The sequence below is a fragment of the Gobio gobio genome (genome assembly GCF_949357685.1).
Source record: "Gobio gobio genome assembly, chromosome: 14".
Lineage (NCBI taxonomy): Eukaryota > Metazoa > Chordata > Actinopteri > Cypriniformes > Gobionidae > Gobio > Gobio gobio.
In genome coordinates, this window is record NC_137107.1 from 47,754,965 (window position 1) to 47,775,067 (window position 20,103).

The window sequence follows — 20,103 nt, forward strand, 5'->3', positions numbered from 1 at the left end:
TAATCATGAGCGATTGAGTCTCTTATGTGTTGTTTTCAATTCATCCTGGCAGCCGGATGGCGCTCTGTGCACATGTAGTCCATATATATGGTACAGACAGACGAAGAAGATACCATGTGCCATAATAGAAGTCCATAATAAAAGCTTCCTGAAATCGCGAAACATGCAAATAGAGACATTTGAAGACTAATAAACACACAATCGCGACAATGTATGGTTTGTCTTCAAGCCACTTAGTCTTCAAATGCTCATCTTTGGGCAGATGAAAGAAGTTTGCTTTTGAGTCGCACTTCAGAAAACAGCGCCTCGTCGCCATGATGTTTTCTAGTTTTCACTGGCGTCTTGGAGCGCAATAAGTGGGCGTATCGTATTCAAATAACTTGACAAGTTGACGTCATCTAGTCAGAGAAAAAGCTTCGGTCTTCTAATGATTCTTAAAAATGACTCAGAGTCGACTCTTACTTTTGAAAGAAAATAACTATATATAGGGTGCACTGTCATATTTCAAACTTTGCAGGATGTTTTTGTTCACTTAGATCTATGTTACACACTACATGAAAGGTACATTTCAAAATTCCATGATAGGTGCTCTTTAATGAACACTGTTACTCACTGTTTGTCGCGCTGCTGTTGAATCCATATCGTAAAGTCTGTTTGTAAAGCCTGTGCTGACATTGCGACTGATAAACTGAATCCATTCTTTCGTAATTCTCTGTGCGGGCAAAGCAGAGGAAGGGGAGGTAACCGTTCCCCGTATGACGACATAACGGAAGATTCCAGATCGGCTCATCTGAGCTCTCATTTTCTCAAAGGCAGAGCAGGACAGCCAGAACTCAGTTTACACCTATCGAAATGTCTAGCCACTTGGGTTTGGGAGTTGGCACTTTATGGCCCGGTTTCACAGACATGGCTTAGCATAAGCCAGGAGTAGGCCTTAATGTGTACTAGTTAAACTGGGGCATTTAAGTACCTTTCATGAACGTGGCTTAAAATAAGCTTAGTTAGTCTGAGACTACAGAGTCCTGGAGTAAATTAAGTAAGCTTAAATGAGAACACCTGGGATAGGCCTGATTAAGTTGAGTATAAGCACATGCCGTTGGGCTGATGGTGCTCATAAAAACCTGGAATGGACCAGAAAACATTATTATCGGTGTACATTTTGACACAAAGCAATGGCAGATGCAAAAATAATTTGTTCCAAAAACTTCAGTGAGTATGAAAAAACACTACTGAAACAAATTTTGACCAACCATCCAGTTATTGAAAGTAAAATCCACACTACTGCTAGTGAGCAAAAGAAAAGGAGTGCTTGGAATGCAATTTGCAATGAATTTAATGCAAATGAAAATGCAACCACAAGAACAATACAACAACTTCAGGTGAGATTTCTTCATTATTATCATTGCTCATTTCTCATATTCATATTTTTGGGACAATTTATAATGAATGATTTTTGCCTGTATAGACTCTGTGGAAGAACCTTAAACTGGCTTTAAAACGACAGAATGCAGAGATCAGAAGACAGCGATTTACTACTGGTGGTGGACCACCAAATAAAGACAAAACTGATGAATTGAGTGACTTGCTGTCTGGAATAATACAGCACCAGCAACCTCTGGATGGTATACCAGATGATGATCACTTGAACAGTTCAGATGATGATCTGACCACAAATGGTATGTTAGAAAGAAATTGATTTCTTCCTTTGGTACATATATTCCACTCTGTCAATTTTTATTCTTCTTTCATTGTAAGGATCATGTGAATTTATTCGTGCCTCTGTTTTTCCCCACAGAAGAAAGGAATCTGAACGGGTTGGAAAAGCCAGAGCACAGTGAGTGTGTGCCTTCCACATCTGCTCCTGCATCCCTGAGAAAAGATGCTGCCACCACCTTTCAGCAGAGAACAAGCAAGATGACCATCCATGAAAAGTTAGCTAGAGAATTTCATGAGGAAAAAATGAAATATCTGAAGGAAGAACATGAAATGAAAATGAGAATTCTACAGGTTGATTTGGATATGAAGTTGGAAGAAAGAGGTATGATCCAAAAACGATACAGTAAGGAGGCAATTGTGATAACCAGCCATGGTGAACAATATGATGTATAAACAATAAAAACAAAAATAAACCTTTTGTCATTTAGATATTCATGACTGAGTGTATTTAAACAACCACAAACTACATTTTCAACCAGTATTGGTTTAGTAATTTTTTTTAATTTTGCTGCACACTATTTTAATTTTGTACAGAACAAAAATTATCAAGGCAAAATAAGGCATAATGAATACATTCCATATTGAAATACATCTCATCTAGCTGAAGTGCTGCAATGTGAAAGCAACTCTGTGTGCAAGTCCTCGTTGGTCACTGGCTGCCTCAGTCATGGGCACATCTGCTTCATCGTCATCTTCCATTGGAGGATCAGGACAGCAGCGCTGCTTCAGGTAGTTGTGCAGCACCGCTCTAGCAATGATGACCTTGCAGCATCTCCTTGGCCTGAAGCGAAGTGTATTACGTAAACACTGGAATCGATTTTTCCATATTCCAAACATGCGTTCAACCATGCCTCTTGTTCGGATATGAGCTCTGTTGTATCTTTGCTGCTCAGCTGTTGTGGGATTTATGTATGGAGTGAATAAAAAATTACTCAGACCATATCCACTGTCACCAAGTAGAAGTCCACTATACTGAACAGCAGCTATGCTAATTATTTCCCATCTGCTTTTCTGTTGTTATCTCGGGACACTAGTCCCGAGGTAACTAGTTCGTCAGCTCCAGTTTGTATCCAGCCTCTCATGGAGACTTCAGATGCCCCAACACCTGTGATGAGACGACTCGACGCCTGTGAAGAGACGACTCAACGCCAGCGTTGTTATGGCCTAAAATAATACATGATTGATTAACTTATCCTAACATTTTTCTTTAACATTCTCTTTCTAACATTTTTCAATGTACATTTATGAAATGCACTTTCTGTGAAGCTGCTTTGAAACAATGTGTATTGTGAAAAGCGCTATACAAATAAATTTGAATTGAATTGAATTGAATTGAATTGAATATACTGTCCACATAATGAAGAGTTGACAAAAATCCATGAATCGTGAGTTGAACCTTTCCAGCGCGCAACAATGTTTGAAAACTCTAAATTAGGTGTGCATACACCCTGAACGTTGATAGAAAACCAGTTCTTACGGTTCCTGTACTCCTCAGCATCAGGGGTTGATGGACACTTGACAGGAACATGACATCCATCTATACAGCCAATGACACCTGGGAAGTGCCCATATTCATAGAATTGCACTTTATATTTGGCTTGGTCAGCAGCATCAGGAAACTTTATGTAAAGACTCCTCAGTTCACAAATGGCTCTGCTGACTTTGTGAACTATTCTACACACAGTTGCTTCACTGGCACCACACAAATCACCAGTTTCACGGTGAAAGGTCCCGGACGCAAAAAACCTCAGTGTGTGCAGAACTTGGAGAGAAATGGGTAAAGGCCTTCCTCTCAGAGACAGACAGGAAAGTCTAGGCTCAAGCAAAGATATTATCTCCACTGCATTTTCCTTGGTCATACGAAAGCGGTCTTGAAAAGCTGTGTCATCAAAGTAATGTAATGGATCACTCCTATCCACAAGTACTCTGGCTGGCCTCTGTTGTGCATGTTGGTTTTCATTTAGATATTCCAAATATTCCATTCTCCCTCACAAACAGTACTAAGCAGGAGTTAAACGTGCCTCTTTGAAGGATTAATTTAAGATTCAATTTAGTCATAGACTAGCTATAATCCTTCCTCTTGCAATCGGCTTTGTTTAATCCAGAACAGGCTAAATCTTTGACTATTTTAATCTGTGCAAGTCGCTTTGAGTTAAGACAGCTCAAGTGGGCAGTTTAGTCTGGGACTAGGCTTAAGCCATGTCTGTGAAACCGGGCCTATGTTTTGTTTATTAAGTGCCAAAAGCTACATCATGTACCTTTTTAACTGATTTAATTCACTGTGTTTATCAGACTGTGATTATATTTTTTATTGAATCGAAATCGGACAACTTGCATTGAGCTGCTGATTTCTGGAGTGTTTAAGGTAAAACTTCATATTCTCTTAATAACTCTCACATTTTTATCTGTAAAGGCCTGTTCACACCGGGACGATTTTCGCACGCGTTTATCGCCGACGTTTAACGCCTCGGGACTAAACAATGGGCGCCAATATGAGTGTTCACACCGACGCGCAAAACGCCAGGCGTAAAAGCGTCATTTTTAAAAAAACGCCTCTGGTTCGTTTTTTTATTTTGACGCGGCGCGTAAAAAAATGGCCGACCAATGAGATCGGCGCTTTTGTTCACGTGCCTGGAGCTACTGAAGTGACAGTAAAACACGACTTGGTGGTGCTCAAGCTCAAAACGGTCTTGCCGAGCACACATTGATACGACGAAGAAGTAGTAAGTATACAAAGAAGAAGATGAACTGCTAATGCTGCTTGCCAGTTAGCAAAAAGTGTGTGAATGGTTTTGTCCATATACATAATATGTCTATGGTTTTGGCAAGCACGTAAATACTGTCTCTCTTCTCCTTCTGTGTGACAAGCGAGTGTCAGAGGCTTAAAGTGGCGCAGCACCATCTTGTGTACCGGGAGCGCATCGACTGAATGTGCACGTTCACTTGGCGCAGCGCCAGTGAAAATCGCTTGGGTGTGAACACTCAAGACGCGCCGAAAAATGGCACGAAAAACGCTGGCGATAAGCGCGCGCGATATTCGTCCCGGTGTGTACAGGCCTTTATAGTACAAATATTACTTAAGGCCTGTACACACCGGGACGAATATCGCGCGCGCTTATCGCCAGCGTTTTTCGTGCCGTTTTTCGGCGCGTCTTGAGTGTTCACACCCAAGCGATTTTCACTGGCGCTGCGCCGAGTGAACGTGCACATTCAGTCGATGCGCTCCCGGTACACAAGATGGTGCTGCGGCACTTTAAGCTTCTGACACTCGCTTGTCACACAGAAGGAGAAGAGAGACAGTATTTACGTGCTTGCCAAAACCATAGACATATTATGTATATGGACAAAACCATTCACACACTTTTTGCTAACTGGCAAGCAGCATTAGCAGTTCATCTTCTTCTTTGTCTACTTACTACTTCTTCGTCGTATCAATGCGTGCTCGGCAAGACCGTTTTGTGCTTGAGCGCCACCAAGTCGTGTTTTACTGTCACTTCAGCAGCTCCAGGCACGTGAACAAAAGCGCCGATCTCATTGGTCGGCCAGTTTTTTACGCGCCGCGTCAAAATAAAAAAACGAACCCAAGGCGTTTTTTTAAAAATGACGCTTTTACGCCTGGCGTTTTGCGCGTCGGTGTGAACACTCACATTGGCGCCTATTGTTTAGTCCCGAGGTGTTAAACGTCGGCGATAAACGCGTGCGAAAATCGTCCCGGTGTGAACAGGCCTTAACTTTAAAATGAAGTCAAGATTTATATTAAAGCCAACAACATCAGTAACACACAACAGTTGAAGTAGTCCAGAAGGTAAATACAAATGCTCAAAAGTTAGAATCTATCCAACAATTATCTATTATGGTGAAACAGCTGTGTCACCTATAATATGTTATTTCTAAATCAGTATAATTCTAAATAAATAATAGATTTTGTTGGTTTTGTCTAATAATCTATGAAGGTTATATAGTAGTTATTGTTTTCCGCCAGTGGAGGCGCTCGAGCAACCGAAGCACCGACACACATCGAGTCTAGAAGAAGAAGAGAAGTGAGCGAGGGAAGAAGATAAACATGAGAAGAACACAGCCGTTCATTCTGCACTAAATCTGATGTTTTCACACTGTGAGTACATTCATTTATCATTTATTAGGAGACATCTAAATCCAAACGAGTCGGTTCATTTAGTGAATCACTCAGAAATGAACCGAATGTTGTTGTTCATTACGCTCGAGAAACTTGGTTACTGACTGGTTTTCACATTACAATTTGTGAAGATTGAGTTGTGTTTTCATTTTATGTAATATAACCTGGCAAACAAAAAGTTTTTTTAATGCATGTAATCATATCTAATGTAAAAGCAACATAAAAATCAGCTGGAGGAGTTGAATAGTTTCTGTTGTTTGATCAAAACACTTAAAGCTGGATAATTGAGAGTGATTGTAAGTGTGATGATCATCTGCTAAATGAGCAACAGCGACCACAATTCACACCTTCAGTCAGTGAAGCCGCTCCCACAGCCGTTCATGAGAGTTTAAATGCTGGGAATATTCCCATCTTCCCACAGGAGAAGGAGAAGAAGAAGAAGCAGGAGGAATTACTCCAGGAGAAACTACAGACATACTATTGTAAAGATGGAGTTTGAGAAAGAATCCTGCAGAAGAAAAGATGAAGAGACAGAGGAACAAATAGGTTGGTGTTTTCCTTCATTCTCTTTAATGACTGATGAGTAGGACTTCAACAAATGATTATTTTAATGATCGATTAATCTATTGATTATTATTTTGCCCCATATTAGTTGTCTTTAAATACTATGTACTAATAAATGAATTATTTGATACAATGCACTTATTGTATACAATGTACATCCATTTCACTTATATTTTAAAAATACATATAACATGTAACTACAGGTTTAGTTGATTTGTAATTACATCTATAATGACACTGATGCTGATTAGGGCTGCACGATATTGGAAAAAAAAAACCTTACATTGTGATATTTGTTTTTCTGCAATATATATATAGCCCACTTCTCTTCTCCTATATAGAATAATTAAAAATCATTATAATAATATAGAAAGATAAATATTGATTAAGACTTTGATTATAAATTTAATTAAGATATATACAATTATATTGAAGCGGCAGTGGATCTCAGAATCCAACCTTTAGCTCCGTCCACTGCACTCCTTCATGAGTTCGGCTATTTTCTGAAAGAATCGGTACAGCGTATCTGTCTTTTATAAATATGATAAAACTAAGGACTCTTCAGAGAGATAAAGGATGCAATACTACTCTATAGGTACTCAAGATTAACATGAGACTGGCAGAAACTGTGTGTGTGTTATGTACCCTTTAAGGGCGTTTGAGAACACCTGGCTTGTTAGGGGCATTTGTTTTAGGGCTGCAACAGCTAATCGATAATATCGAATAATGAAAATCATCGACAACAAATGTCATTATCGATTAGTCACATCTACACTGCAAAAAAGGGGTGTCTAAAAACAAGATAAAAACACAAAATCCAAGGGAAAAGATACTCAAAATAAATGAAATTATCTGTCCATGCAGCAAGATAATTTCACTTTACACTATAATCTTCAAGAAATCTTGTCAAGTTAAACACTTAAAACAAGAAAGAAATTCACTAAAATAAGAAATTCACTCTTAAAACAAGATACATGATCTAACACTTCTAAATCAAATTTTTTTTTATTTTTTATTTTTTTTTTTATATCTTGGTAAGAACCAAATAATTTGCAGTGTACCCATCATGTCTGTGAAACCAGGCCATAATGTATAGCATGAGCCACGTTTCCACCGTGGGAACTTTCCCCAGGGACTAGGGACTTTGGGGTGGTACTGTGTGTGTTTCGACCGCAGGAACTGGGGTCTAAATGAAGTTCTGGGTAAATTTCCCCCTCAAAATGGCCCTGCTTGCTAGGCAGAGCTTTTTCACTTTTGGGACTTGTTTTGGGACTCGCTGAACATGCTTATTGGTTCACGCAGCATCAATAAGTGTTGTTTGCTATTCGAATCAACAGTGGAGTTAAAAAAAAACAAACAATGGACCGACGACGTAGTTCAGGCTTTATTAAGCTTAAGGCCCATTTATACTTCGTGAGCATTTATACTTCTGCGCTGTTGTCTGCGTCAATGTGCAATTACACATGCAGACGCTAGTAGGCAGTGTCCTCGGGCATGTTGGTGTAATCAAGACAACAGCCGAAGAAGAAGCAGTTTGTTGTGTAGAATGTGTGCATTCATGTCGGATTATCAGCAGCAGTGAGAGAGCGGCTTTTCTTGCAGCTTGAGTTGTTGTATCTAATACAAATTAAGCATCTCTAGTTGATTAGTAAAGTTAAATAAGGCGATCTGGCGCTGGAATGCGTTTGTGAAATCATGCGGTGCTCGTGGCCGCTGTTTTCAGTAGCGGTGGCTCGAGCAATCGATTGCTGTTACGGAGACTTCATTCACGAAATGTACCCTAATGTGTCCCTTTTCTTGATATGCAATCACTGATTAACATCTTTGGTTTTAATGCGAAAATAAATAAACTATACTCAGCGGATCTATGTATTTATTTACTACCATAAAGAATCGCTGGACTGCAAAATATTGTGTTATAGCAGACGTAAGGAACTATCATCCAATTTCTGGACACACACACACGCACTCCTATCGCATATTTTTTATTTATTTATTGACCTGAGGGAGGGGTTCTGGCAGACCAATCACAGCGCTTGCGGTCCGCGTAGAATTGACGCGTTGTTACATTTTTGGAGAGGTGCGCGTCAGGGTACGGCGTAGGGTACGCCGTATCCAACGCGTCTATGCGTAGGGTACGCCGTACCCTCTGCGTGCACTCGACGCAGAAGTATAAATTGGCCTTTAGATGTAGAGGACAAAATCCAGTGGGCTCTGTAAAGTCGCACACAGTCCTACGTCACCGGACTAATCTTCACAGTAATTTAGACCACGATGGAAACGCAGACAGCAGCAGGTCTGGGGGAAAAAAGCTCCTGTCCCGGGTCATTTCGGTGGAAATGGGCCTATAGATATATTCACTATATATGTTTTCGTAGCATTCATTTGGCACGTCATCAAGGACAGCACTGTGTTTTGTCAATAAAATGTAAAAAAAAAATAGATTTAAGCTTTTTTTCCTATTAATCAAAGAAATAATCGGTCAACTAATCGTTTATAAAAATAATCGTTAGTTGCTGCCCTAGTTTGTTTTCAAACCTGGTGAGTTTTCTACCTTAGTTCGGTTAGTTTAGGCATCAGGGGCCTCATTTATAAACGTTGCGTACGCACAAAGGAAGGCGTTCGCCACTCTCTACGCAATGATTGGTATTTATAAAACGCAAACTTGACGGGAAAATGTGCGGTCCTTCACGCAAGCTCTGACCCAGGCGTACGCACAAAAACGGGTGAAATGAGAAAAGGCGACACTGTCGGCAGATGGAAGAAAAACGTGAAAGTGTGTGAAACTGTAGACCGTTGTGTAAAAGAAATGGCAATACTGCCTCTCATATATAACATGAAGACTTCACAAAGCAAGTCTTACAATTAACAGCCTACACAAACACCCGTTTGATCGATCTGCAGTGTAAAACAAACAAAATCAAACGAAAATTACAACAGAAATGCAAATTGACACATATTTGCAAAAAGAAACGTGAAATATGTTCTGCAATAATATTAGCATGTTATGCAATTCATCCTCATAAATAATATGGTAAACAGAACGAAATAATGTGCAAAACTGATATTCTCGTCAATGTGTCCATCTGGCGGAGCAGATATAGATGCAATTAGATAGACAGACAGACAGATAGATAGATAATTAGGGAGATATATTGATAGATAGATAGATGTATTAATTGTCCACTGGGGAAAGTTGTTTTCATTGTAAAATTTATTCATCAGCTTACGGAATCATGGTATTCATGCATATGCCTTTAGTTTTATTTTTTATAAAATAACGTATGACGTATGTCTCAACCATTCAGAAAGCTGCAAGACATTACATTTGCACTGAACTATTTCCCATTCCCACGTAGATGATAACCGACATCTGTAGCTTGTCAGATGCAATTAAATGGATGGAAATAAAATGCCCCATCACAATGCGTAATGACACAAAATAGCTGATCTTGCGCTCTTAGAAGATGTGGCAAATGGAAGGATTCGGAGTGAACGCATCTTCAGACAGCAAGAAGACACACTCTGGCGATGGAGCGCTAGACGCTTTTTTGCCTTGACTTTGATGTCCGACCATTTCTTTTTTATTTTGGCCACGGTCCGAGGTTGTGAGGCAACAGCAGAGTCCTGCACGGGTGCGGGTGACCTGCGAATATTGCTGAAACGGGTGAAAAACATCCTACTGTGTCGGATGCGGGTCGGGTCGGACAAGGGAGAAACACGGGTCTAAACACGGTTTTTAAACAGTCACGTGCAAACGAATATAGGCCTATATATAAACAATATATGCATGTATATTGTAGATGTGTTCCTAAAAATACAAAAATATGCCTTACCTGTATTCCAAGTTGATAAAATAATTTCAAATCCACGTCAAATCCAAAGCCACGTTAAGCTCCCGGCAGAAGTTGTCCTTGTGTTAATGGTCGTGTAATAACTTCTGTATGCTGGCAATAAACATTTTTGTGTGTCAATAATGTGATATGCTAAACTGATTTTATTGCGGGTGCGGGTCGGGTGTCGGTTCTATTTTAAGCTTTTGATATATATAAAAGGTCATGGTAATATAAGAATATCCTGTAAGTTTCGGAGCTGAAAACGTCCTTGTTGATGTAGTGGACAGCACATTCCAGGGCCCGGTTTATGGCCGGCCCACTCTCTGTCCATAACAGTGGACAAAGGTTTGCTACATTTTGATTGGAGCTTAGTAGACTGAGACAAACAAACTGTCCAACGCCATCAGATAAGATGCTATGACAACATCCAGACACCTCTTAGAGGCCAAAAAGACCAGCTCCTGTACCAAGCCCAGGAAGGACAAGACATCTCATTGGCCCAAATGCAGTACCTGCCCTTCACAGGGTACCCGCGGGATCTTAAAAAGTCTTAAATGTCTTTAAATTCAAAATCAAAATTTTAAGGCCTTAAAATTCTTAAATTCGCTGAAATATTGAGTTCTAGGTCTTAAATAATTTTAAACGGGTCTGCGTCATATTTCCGCGCATGCGTCGTGGAGGCATAGAAGGAAGACAAGAACAAGTTGGATAAAGGTGTTATTTTGATTTTTTTTTTTCGCACAAAAACTATTGTCGTCGCATCGTAAAATTATTGTAGAGTCACTGTGGTGAGATGGACTTTGTAACGACGTTTTAAGTGCCTTTTATGGGTCTTGTGAGTGTAAATGTACTGAATGCCAATGGAGGCCTATCTGAAGCCTTTCTCAGCCATCAGCTTTCAACAAAAATATCTTCATTTGTGTTCCGAAGATGAACGGAGGTCTTACGGGTGTCGAACGACATGAGGGTGAGGAATTAATGACAGAATTTTCATTTTTGGGTGAACTAACCCTTTAATCCTGGTGGGATTGAGCTATGAGGAAGTGCAAGATTACTAATACTTTGTTCAATTTGAATAAATTAATTTGCTTTGCAAGTAATTTTGTGATTCTGCATTTCCTTTTGTACGTTTTTTTTTTTTTAATTGCGTGATATAGGTCTTAAATTTAATTCATAATGGTCTTGAAAATGTCTTAAAAAGTCTTAAATTTGACTTGGTGAAACCTGCAGATACCCTGCTTCACCCACATCCCTAGTGTCCTGGTCTATGACTGCCATAAAAATTCCACAGGACCTCAGCCGTAGTGGGTGAAACAAAGACCACAATTACCCCTTTTCCACCAAGGCAGTGCTAGAGCTAGATCGGAGCCAGAGCCTAGTTTCAAATCGGTTCTTTGTGTTTCCACACCCAAAGCCCCAGCTCCGAGCCAGGAAAAGTGGTTCTTAAGTAGCACCAAAACATTGCTGAGCTAGAACAGGGCTAGAAGTAAGAACCGATTACGTCAGGCGCTGGGGGCGGGGTCAACAAGACGAACACAAACTTGAGATCCGTCATTGTTGAAATAGCAGCTAATGGAGCTAATAGCTGCTGCTCGTTTGTAATCTCCGTCTATACAAATTACGGCGAACTGCATGAATGCGTTGGATTCGCTGTGTTTTGATGCCGATGTAGGATCGTAAAGCCTTATGTGAATCAATAGTAACGCAACGTTTGCATTGTTTATGGAAGGCTTGCAGCGGTGCTGTGCAGACCGATCGCCGTATGATAACGAGTCCAGCGAGAGCATGTGACTCCTTATGCTTTTGATTCACTCATGCGTTTTTTATATATATCATACGTGGATCGGTCTGCGCAGCGCCGATGCATCTCGAACAAGCCTGGTGTGTTTGTGTTTCCCGCTACCCAGGGTTGCCAGGTTTTCACAACAAAACCCGCCCAATTGCTACTCAAAACAAGCCCAATCGCGTCCGGTAAAAATCACATTTGGGGGTAAAATATGTATTTTTTTTGGCATGGTTGCCTACTAAAATTTGCATTCCCGGGGCTAAATATCACATAATTGGGGTTGCTTCAACCCGCGGACATGAAAAACAGCCCGCGGCAACACTGATGAAGAAGCCCAATTCTGCGGGAAAACCGCGCAACACTGCCGCTGCCTCGCTAGCGTTGCTGAGAAAGACGTATACAGTGATGTAAGACATGGCTCTGTTGTGGCTCTCAGCGCATGTGGAAAAGCAAACGGTTCTTAGAAGGCTCCTCAGTCGAACAACTATGAGCTGAGACTAGCTCTGGCTCTGAACTAGCTCTAGCACTGCCTTGGTTGAAAAGGGGTAAATGATTAATCTAAATCCATTCATAACTATGTTTGGAAACCTTAAGACTGATGTAAACTACACACATCCATTTCATACTTATTCAGAGAAATAAGTATTCTCAGTGACAGCTATTTGTAATGCAACATCTTACACAGAATCAGCTGTTAATGAACAAATGAATGAACAGTTCAATCTTTTCCCATCATATTTGGTTTCTATTTGTTTTGAATATTGCCAAGGGTATTCTGATGGTGGTTTGGAAAGTGAGAAATTCATTGGTAAACTTTAAAGACACTTTAAAGACTTCTAACTGTGTACAGTATGCAAATGAGTTCCACAGGAGAAAGGAGGGTGAGCCTCACTGTTGACTAGTGTTGTTTTTGGTGGCCTGTTTTAATTTTAGTTTTAGTCTAGTCTTTGTGTCAAGCTGTCATTTTAGTTTTTATTAGTTTTAGTCATAGTCATACTCTTTTTAGTCTAGTCAAGTTTTAGTCGACTAAAAGTCTGAGCATTTTAGTCTTATTTTAGTCAGAATTATCTATGACTATTTTCGTCTAGTTTTAGTCGACGAAAACTGATGACATTTTAGTCAAGTTTTAGTCAATGAAAATTGTATTTTAGTCTCTTTTTAGTAATGCTATTCTATTTAACCCAGTCAATATAGTATTAGTACGTATTATAGACAAAACCAAAATCTTTTTTTTTAGCCAAACCCATTTCAAACAATGTTATCTTATTATATTATTGTTACCTTATAGACTCAAGAATGCATCCATTCCAGTCACGGAAGACGCTCTGATTTGAAATTACAACATATTATTTTATGTTATATTTTATTTTAACTAAACATGTTAGAAGTACACACACATACATTTAAAGGAGCTGTATGTAGGACTGTGGCCAAAACTGGTACTGCAATCACTTTCAAATTACTGTAGAGCGGTGTATCCCCTCTCCCCCTCCCCTGACTCGAGGTTGCCAGATAGGCTGCAGGATCCAGCAGGAAGGTAGGCTGCTACAAGGAGCTTTCAATGGCAAGTGACGAGTCGTACACAGTAAGATTTTTTTCTTTCTGTTAATTATGTTTATGCTTCAAGAGCGATGCTTTGTGAAGTAATTATGAATTGCAAAAATGTACTAATGGCGATTAGCCAAATATAATCGTAAATATGAACGCTCGTATGTGACAGTACATTCCCACATGAAAAAATACTATAGTAAAATTACAGCAAAGCTAAATAACATTAGCAATGGTCATATAGGTCAACTTGCAGCATGTTTTGTCCACTATATATGCGAAGAACGAATGAGGAATAATTTTTACCGAGGTAACGTTAGGCTACAGTCTCAAATACGTTTTCACAGTGCCATAATAGGCATGCTAATGTTGTTTTCCTCAGCGTCCCAGCATAATGACAGAGAAACGGGGTCTGATAATGCATTACTAATGTTAGCAATGACGACTCGCCATTTTTATTTACCAAACAATTCCTTAACGTTACCTTTTCAATTCAATGACCCACCTCCTCCATCTGCGCTAACCTAACGTTACTTTGCACGAACATGCATAACTTTGTTCGACTGTCATGATTATTTGAAATGTCCATTTACATTAAGTACAAGTTAGCCAAACATAGATGAACCTTACCTGTCCAGGGGAAAATTAGCAACGTTGGCATCGGTCTTCAAATTATTCTCAGTTTTCAGCCGTCTCTATCTTTCAAAGGCATCTCTTATACAAATCCTTGTTTTATTTCGGACACTGTCACAACGTTTTTTCTGATTCATAACAAGGTCGTTTAGGTTTCGTAAAGTTAGACATTGTTTATCCAAAAAGTTTGTAGCTGCAGCTGTGGTAACTAGAGCAGAGCTGGCAACCCGGATGCCGAAACACTACTGACTTCGTGATTGGTAGATAGGCGGAGGGTGGCGCTTCAGGCCAAAACACAACATGTCAACATCAACATCAGTTGAGGGCTGCAACTTCACTTTTAAAATGACAATATCTTGGCCGGACAACCGTTGTCAGTGATATAAATATTTGAAATTAACATGATTTCTTAATGTCTAGTGACATATCAGGGCCATTTTATGATTAATTGAAATACATTTCTTACATACAGTTCCTTTAAATAAAAAAAATACAAAAATTGAGATGTCTCTTAAGGATTTTGGTGTTTTTTCCTGTGATTTTGAGGCCTATCTTTTTCCACAACACCCGTTTTATTTTCCACTTCAATGTAATAAAAGTTTTTCCAAATGTCTTAATAAGAAAAAATGCATATTTAATTTAATAATAGGAAAATAATATCCAAATTATTATTTAATGATTTAAATCTGTTTAAAATTAGACCCACGTTATAGTTAAAATGTTTTTCTGTGTTGTATTTTATCTCAAAATAAAGGATGTAATCGGAAATAAGTGAATACAGCTTCCTATTCGCTTATGAGGTAATCATAATGCTGCGGTTATTTTAACATATATAATTGCTGCCGTTATAACGGCCCATTTCAAATGTTTACGTGCTTTTCTTTCTTTCTTTCTTTTTTTTTGAGTGGCGATGAAATATCTTGCTCTTGTAAATACTTGCCAATATTTCAGTTATACAAGTCTAGATCTTTAAAATGCATCCAAATAACAGCGAAGCACAGCCGCATGGTGCTCTGCAGTGGCCAAAAAGGATATAAACAGTGAATTCTGAAGTGATATATTATTGAAAACTCAGATGTGGATTCAGACGGGACCACACGACCTTGGTGTTTGTCAAACAGTAAGTTAGGTAATTGGGGTGGAGATTTTTACACGGGTGGTGGGAGAAAAACACTGATATTCTGGATTAAGATGACAATAAAATAACTGACTAGCCTCTGTAAATGATGAAAACACCGTACGACCGCAGGACAAACAATTACCGTCCGAATAGGGCTTATAAACCCCGACTGACCGTCCATCGGTCCCGTTCACTCACTGGAGCTGCATCTTCTATTATGCCGTGCAAGTGGGGCTTGAGGAGAGTGATGTTGCCTGTGTCTGCGCAGTGAGACCTGATGCAGCCCCTGAATGAGATGCACAGAAATACTGAAAAATAATAATAAAAACACGACTTTTCGTCTCGTCTCATTTTCGTCAACGAAAATGAAGAGACATTTTAGCATAGTTTTTATTTTGTGAACCACATTTAGTCTCGTTTTTATTCGTCATCGTCACATGACCAGCATTTATGTTTCATCTCGTCTCGTTTTCGTCACGTGATAAAAGTTTGTTGACGACGATATTTAGTCATACTTTTCGTTGAAGAAAGCAACACTTCTGTGGACCCCCTCTGATGCCAGCAGCCAATCGCAACACTGGAATGGAGAAGCGCCAAATTGCAATCTCCTCCTATTCGGAAAAGGATAAAGGTACCCTTTCAACAGACACACCTTGTTCTGAGTCTCCCTTCAAGAGAGACAAACAGTTCACCAAGTTCTGAGTCTCTGGTTCATCCAGAGAGACAACAAAAGATCCAAGGATCTGAGTCTACAGCTTATGAGACATTTGCAACAAGGTTAAGCTCAGGAGAGCAAACCTTCACTTCAAGGTTCCTTTGTCTGCCTGTTCCAGATTAAGGACCTTCTGCACCTACTTCAGGGCCTCATCTGCGTGTTCCAGATTTTAGGACCCTTTGGTGCTCCAGGATATCAGCATCCCACAGATCTTTGTGTTCAAGACTGTTGAAACGGATTCCAGCTCCTTTCCCACTGCATTGTCACTCAGCACAATCAGTGGAAGAAGTCACTGCCATCGTACTGCTCACTCAACCAAGTGGAACGTAAATATCACTTAACCAAACCTCTTTCCAGAAACCTTGGCATTGTTGTATATTATCAGTATATGATTTTCTAATTTACATTAGAGGTAATTTAACTGATGCTAGTTAATAACAAATAATCTTTTGTTTATTTGTTTGATGCATAATAAGGTTTTTCACCTTAGTTTCAGAGAAACAACAGTTCTTTCCATAAGATAATGCAACTCTTCCATAGCCGCACTCAACTTATCACATGTATTTTATGTATATTATGCAAGTGCCTTATATCCTTGGAATCCTTGGCTCAAGGCGGACAATATGCATGCCTTGGATTGGCTCGCCCTTCAAGCGCCAATTTCGAGAAATTTTGGGTTTTTTGAAAAACCTACTTTTGTGAACTACTCCCACAATTTTTCCCTGATTGGAACCAAACCACTGTAGAAATGTTTTTTTGGGGAGAGACTATTAATAATTATGAAAAAATTGCAATTTTTCGATTCATGGTCGCTAAGGGGAATGATAAAGTTCAATGTGTCGGGGGCCACTTTTACTAAAATGACAATAACTTGTGAACGGAACAAGATATTTTCACAAAATTCAGGTCACATATCTATGACCTCAAACTTCGGTCACTTGAAAAATATTTTGATAATTGGCCACTTGGTGGCGCTGTAAGAGGAAACAATTTCATGAAAATGGCTATAACCTCACCCAATCATTAATCAGATAATAAGTGGCATGCAGTGTCTTTGTTCAGGCTGCCATGATAGTCTATGAGAACATTGGCGTATCTCAAAAAACACAGTTTGCATATCGGCACAAGGCCTTGAAGGAGTTTCAGAAGTTTCAAGCCAGTGTTTTTCACGGGAGTCATCTCCTTTTGACTCCTGAATCCTTGCCGAGTCCAACGATACCAAACATCGAAGGTTTTGCATTATGGTTTTTGTAACAGTGTAATTTAGCACTTACAAAACTTTTGCGATTATCCTCGAAACTACTAGTCCAATTGAAACAAAACCACCACAGGAAATATGATAACATCGGTCAATAGCTAAACAATAACATCCAAATGTCAAAACTATGATAGGGAGTGAAATCTAATCAATGTTGCCCATTAGTCATTTTTATACTCTCATAAATATACTGTAAGTGTCTATAACAGGGTGTCCAATCCTGCTCCTGGAGGGCCACTGTCCTACAGAGTTTAGCTCCAACCCCAATTCAACACACCTGTACCAGCTAATCAAGGTCTTATTAGGCATGCTAGAAACTTTCAGACAATAAAAAAACTAGGGCTGTCAAAAGATTAATCGCAATTAATCGCATCCAAAATAAAAGTTTGTGTTTTCATAATATATGTGTGTGTACTCTGTTAATTATTATTTATATATAAATACACACACAAGCATGTATATATTTAAGAAAAATATATAATTTTTATATATAAAACATTTATATTTATATACAACCCCAAATCAGAAAAAGTTGGGACAGTATGGAAAACGCAAATAAAAAAAAAAGAAGTGATTTCTAAATGTACTTTGATTTGTATTTCATTGCAGACAATATAAACACAACATATTTCATGTTTTGTCTGGTCAACTTCATGTCATTTGTAAATATGCATCCTTTCCTGTCATTCAAACCTGCAACACATTTCAAAAAAAGTTGGGACAGGTGCAATTTAGGGCTAGTAATGAGGTAAAATGGTAAAATGATGTGATTTGAAACAGGTGATGTCAACAGGTGATTGTAATTATGATTTGGTACAAAAGCAGCATCCAAGAAAGGTCTAATCCTTTAGGAGCAAAGATGGGCCGAGGATCGCCAGTTTGCCAACAAATACGTGAGAAAATTATTGAAATGTTTAAAAACTATGTTCCTCAAAGAAAGTTATTTTTTGGGAGGAATGGACACCGTGTGCTCCGGACCAAAGAAGAAAAGGATCATCCAGACTGTTACCAGCAACAAGTCCAAAAGCCAGGGTCTGTCATGGTATGGGGTTGTGTCAGTGCCCTTGGCAAAGGTAACTTGCACTTCTGTGAAGGCACCATTAATGCTGAAAAGTACATAGAGATTTTGGAGCATAATATGCTGCCTTCAAGAAGACATCTTTTCCAGGGACGTTCATGCATATTTCAACAAGACAATGCAAAACCACACTCTGCACACATTACAAAGTCCTGGCTGCGGAGGAAGAGGGTACGGGTACTTGACTGACCTGCCTGCAGTCCCGACCTGTCTCCAGTAGAGAATGTGTGGCGCGACAACGAAGACCCTGTACCGTTAACCACCTTAAGACTTGTTTGCAGGAAGAATGGGACAAAATTACACCTGAAACACTTCATCACTTGGTGTCTTCAGTCCCTAAACGTCTTTTAAGTGTTGTGAAAAGGAATGGCAACATTACAAAGTGGTAAATGCTTTACTGTCCCAACTTTTTTTTAAATGTGTTGCAGGTCTGAATGACAGGAAAGGATGCATATTTACAAATGACATGAAGTTGACCAGACAAAACATGAAATATTTTTCCCAACAAGTAAAAAATACATCCACAACTGAGGTCCCAACAAGTAAAACATACATCCACAACAATAAAGTCAATGAAACATACAAACCCAAAATTCATTTCAAATATCAAAATCAACAATTTACTATTGTGCCATTAAATGTTCCTTAAAAGATTTTTTTACAACTTATTATATTTTTATGACTGGTGTTGAAATTATGACTAGTACTATAATATAAAAGTTGACATTACAGGACATTAGGAACTCTCTACAAATTATTTCTTATAAAAAAAAGCAGAGAGACAATCTTAAATTATCTTTAATAATCCGAAGTAGTTATTCTAATCTGGCTTTGGTGAGTGACATTTCAGATATTACTCTGATTAATGGATCACCAAAATGCTTTTAGTTTTTGTCAAGTTTACAACCAACTTATTATTCTGTACCTACTTTGACCAATTGTAATTCCTCATCCAAAGCAGTAGACAACTGCTTAATTGATGTTGCAGTTTAATATAATGTTGTTTCGTCTGCATACATGACTGTGCACACTTTAAAAGAAGAGAAAGTTTATTGGTAAAATAGAAAATAGTAATGGTCCTAAACAACTTCCTTGAGGAACACCACATTGCAACTTTCACATCTGAAAAACGTCCAATATAAAATACACAATGTCCCCTATTAAACAGATAACTTTTAAACCAATGTACAGTATGAAAAGTAATTGTAAAATAAAATCTAACAATACTGTACCTAATTTATTTTCATCAATCTGTGCTAAGCAATCGTCTGTCATCTGTGTTAATGCTGTTCCGGTTGAGTTTCCTTCTCAATGTGCATGCTGAAAATTATTAACAAAAAAAAAAAAAAAAAAAAGAAAAATATATATATATATATATATATGTCATTTTACTTATCTAGTAAAGGCATCTTGAATTAAGAGTTTAGATATTTGGACTGGAAACAAGAAGAAAATAATAAATAAGAAGAGCATTTTTTGCAGTGCCTGCATCATACAGACCCCATCCCAGCCCCCGTCCATCGGTCTGCCCCGCCCTTTCCTCCTTTCCTATCTCCCTTACTCAGTCCAAACAAAAAATTCCATCACGTGACCACGTGTACTGTGTTATGTTGTGCTTTAGCACGTATGTATGCTTTGCAAATCTGCATTTTTCTGGAGAGTGTGTGGCGGCGCTTTAAATAGCTGCGGCCCGGAGGCTTGCTCCAAACACATT

General features: G+C 38.9%; 2 protein-coding genes across 3 annotated transcripts in view; one reads left to right on the forward strand and one right to left on the reverse strand.

Moving 5' to 3' along the window:
* Positions 1 to 2,313: 2,313 nt before the first annotated feature.
* Positions 2,314 to 3,698, reverse strand: LOC307136837 (putative nuclease HARBI1; the record flags this gene model as incomplete). The annotated part of the gene is made up of 2 exons (XM_079834152.1): positions 2,314 to 2,704; positions 3,064 to 3,698. The coding sequence occupies 2 exons, from the start codon at positions 3,696 to 3,698 to the stop codon at positions 2,314 to 2,316; spliced, it is 1,026 nt and encodes a 341-aa protein (XP_079690278.1).
* Positions 3,699 to 5,728: 2,030 nt separating this feature from the next.
* The window catches only part of LOC307136831 (uncharacterized protein), a 28,777-nt gene continuing 14,402 nt past the window's right edge, over positions 5,729 to 20,103 (forward strand). Inside the window, exons 1-2 of one of the 2 annotated variants that reach the window (XM_079834145.1) lie at positions 5,729 to 5,830; positions 6,273 to 6,397. In XM_079834145.1, coding sequence (XP_079690271.1) covers positions 6,340 to 6,397 — 58 coding nt within the window. In that variant the 5' untranslated portion in view covers positions 5,729 to 5,830; positions 6,273 to 6,339. The remainder of the gene's footprint in view (positions 5,831 to 6,272; positions 6,398 to 20,103) is intronic. The other variant, XR_013817838.1, reaches the window with a different exon arrangement.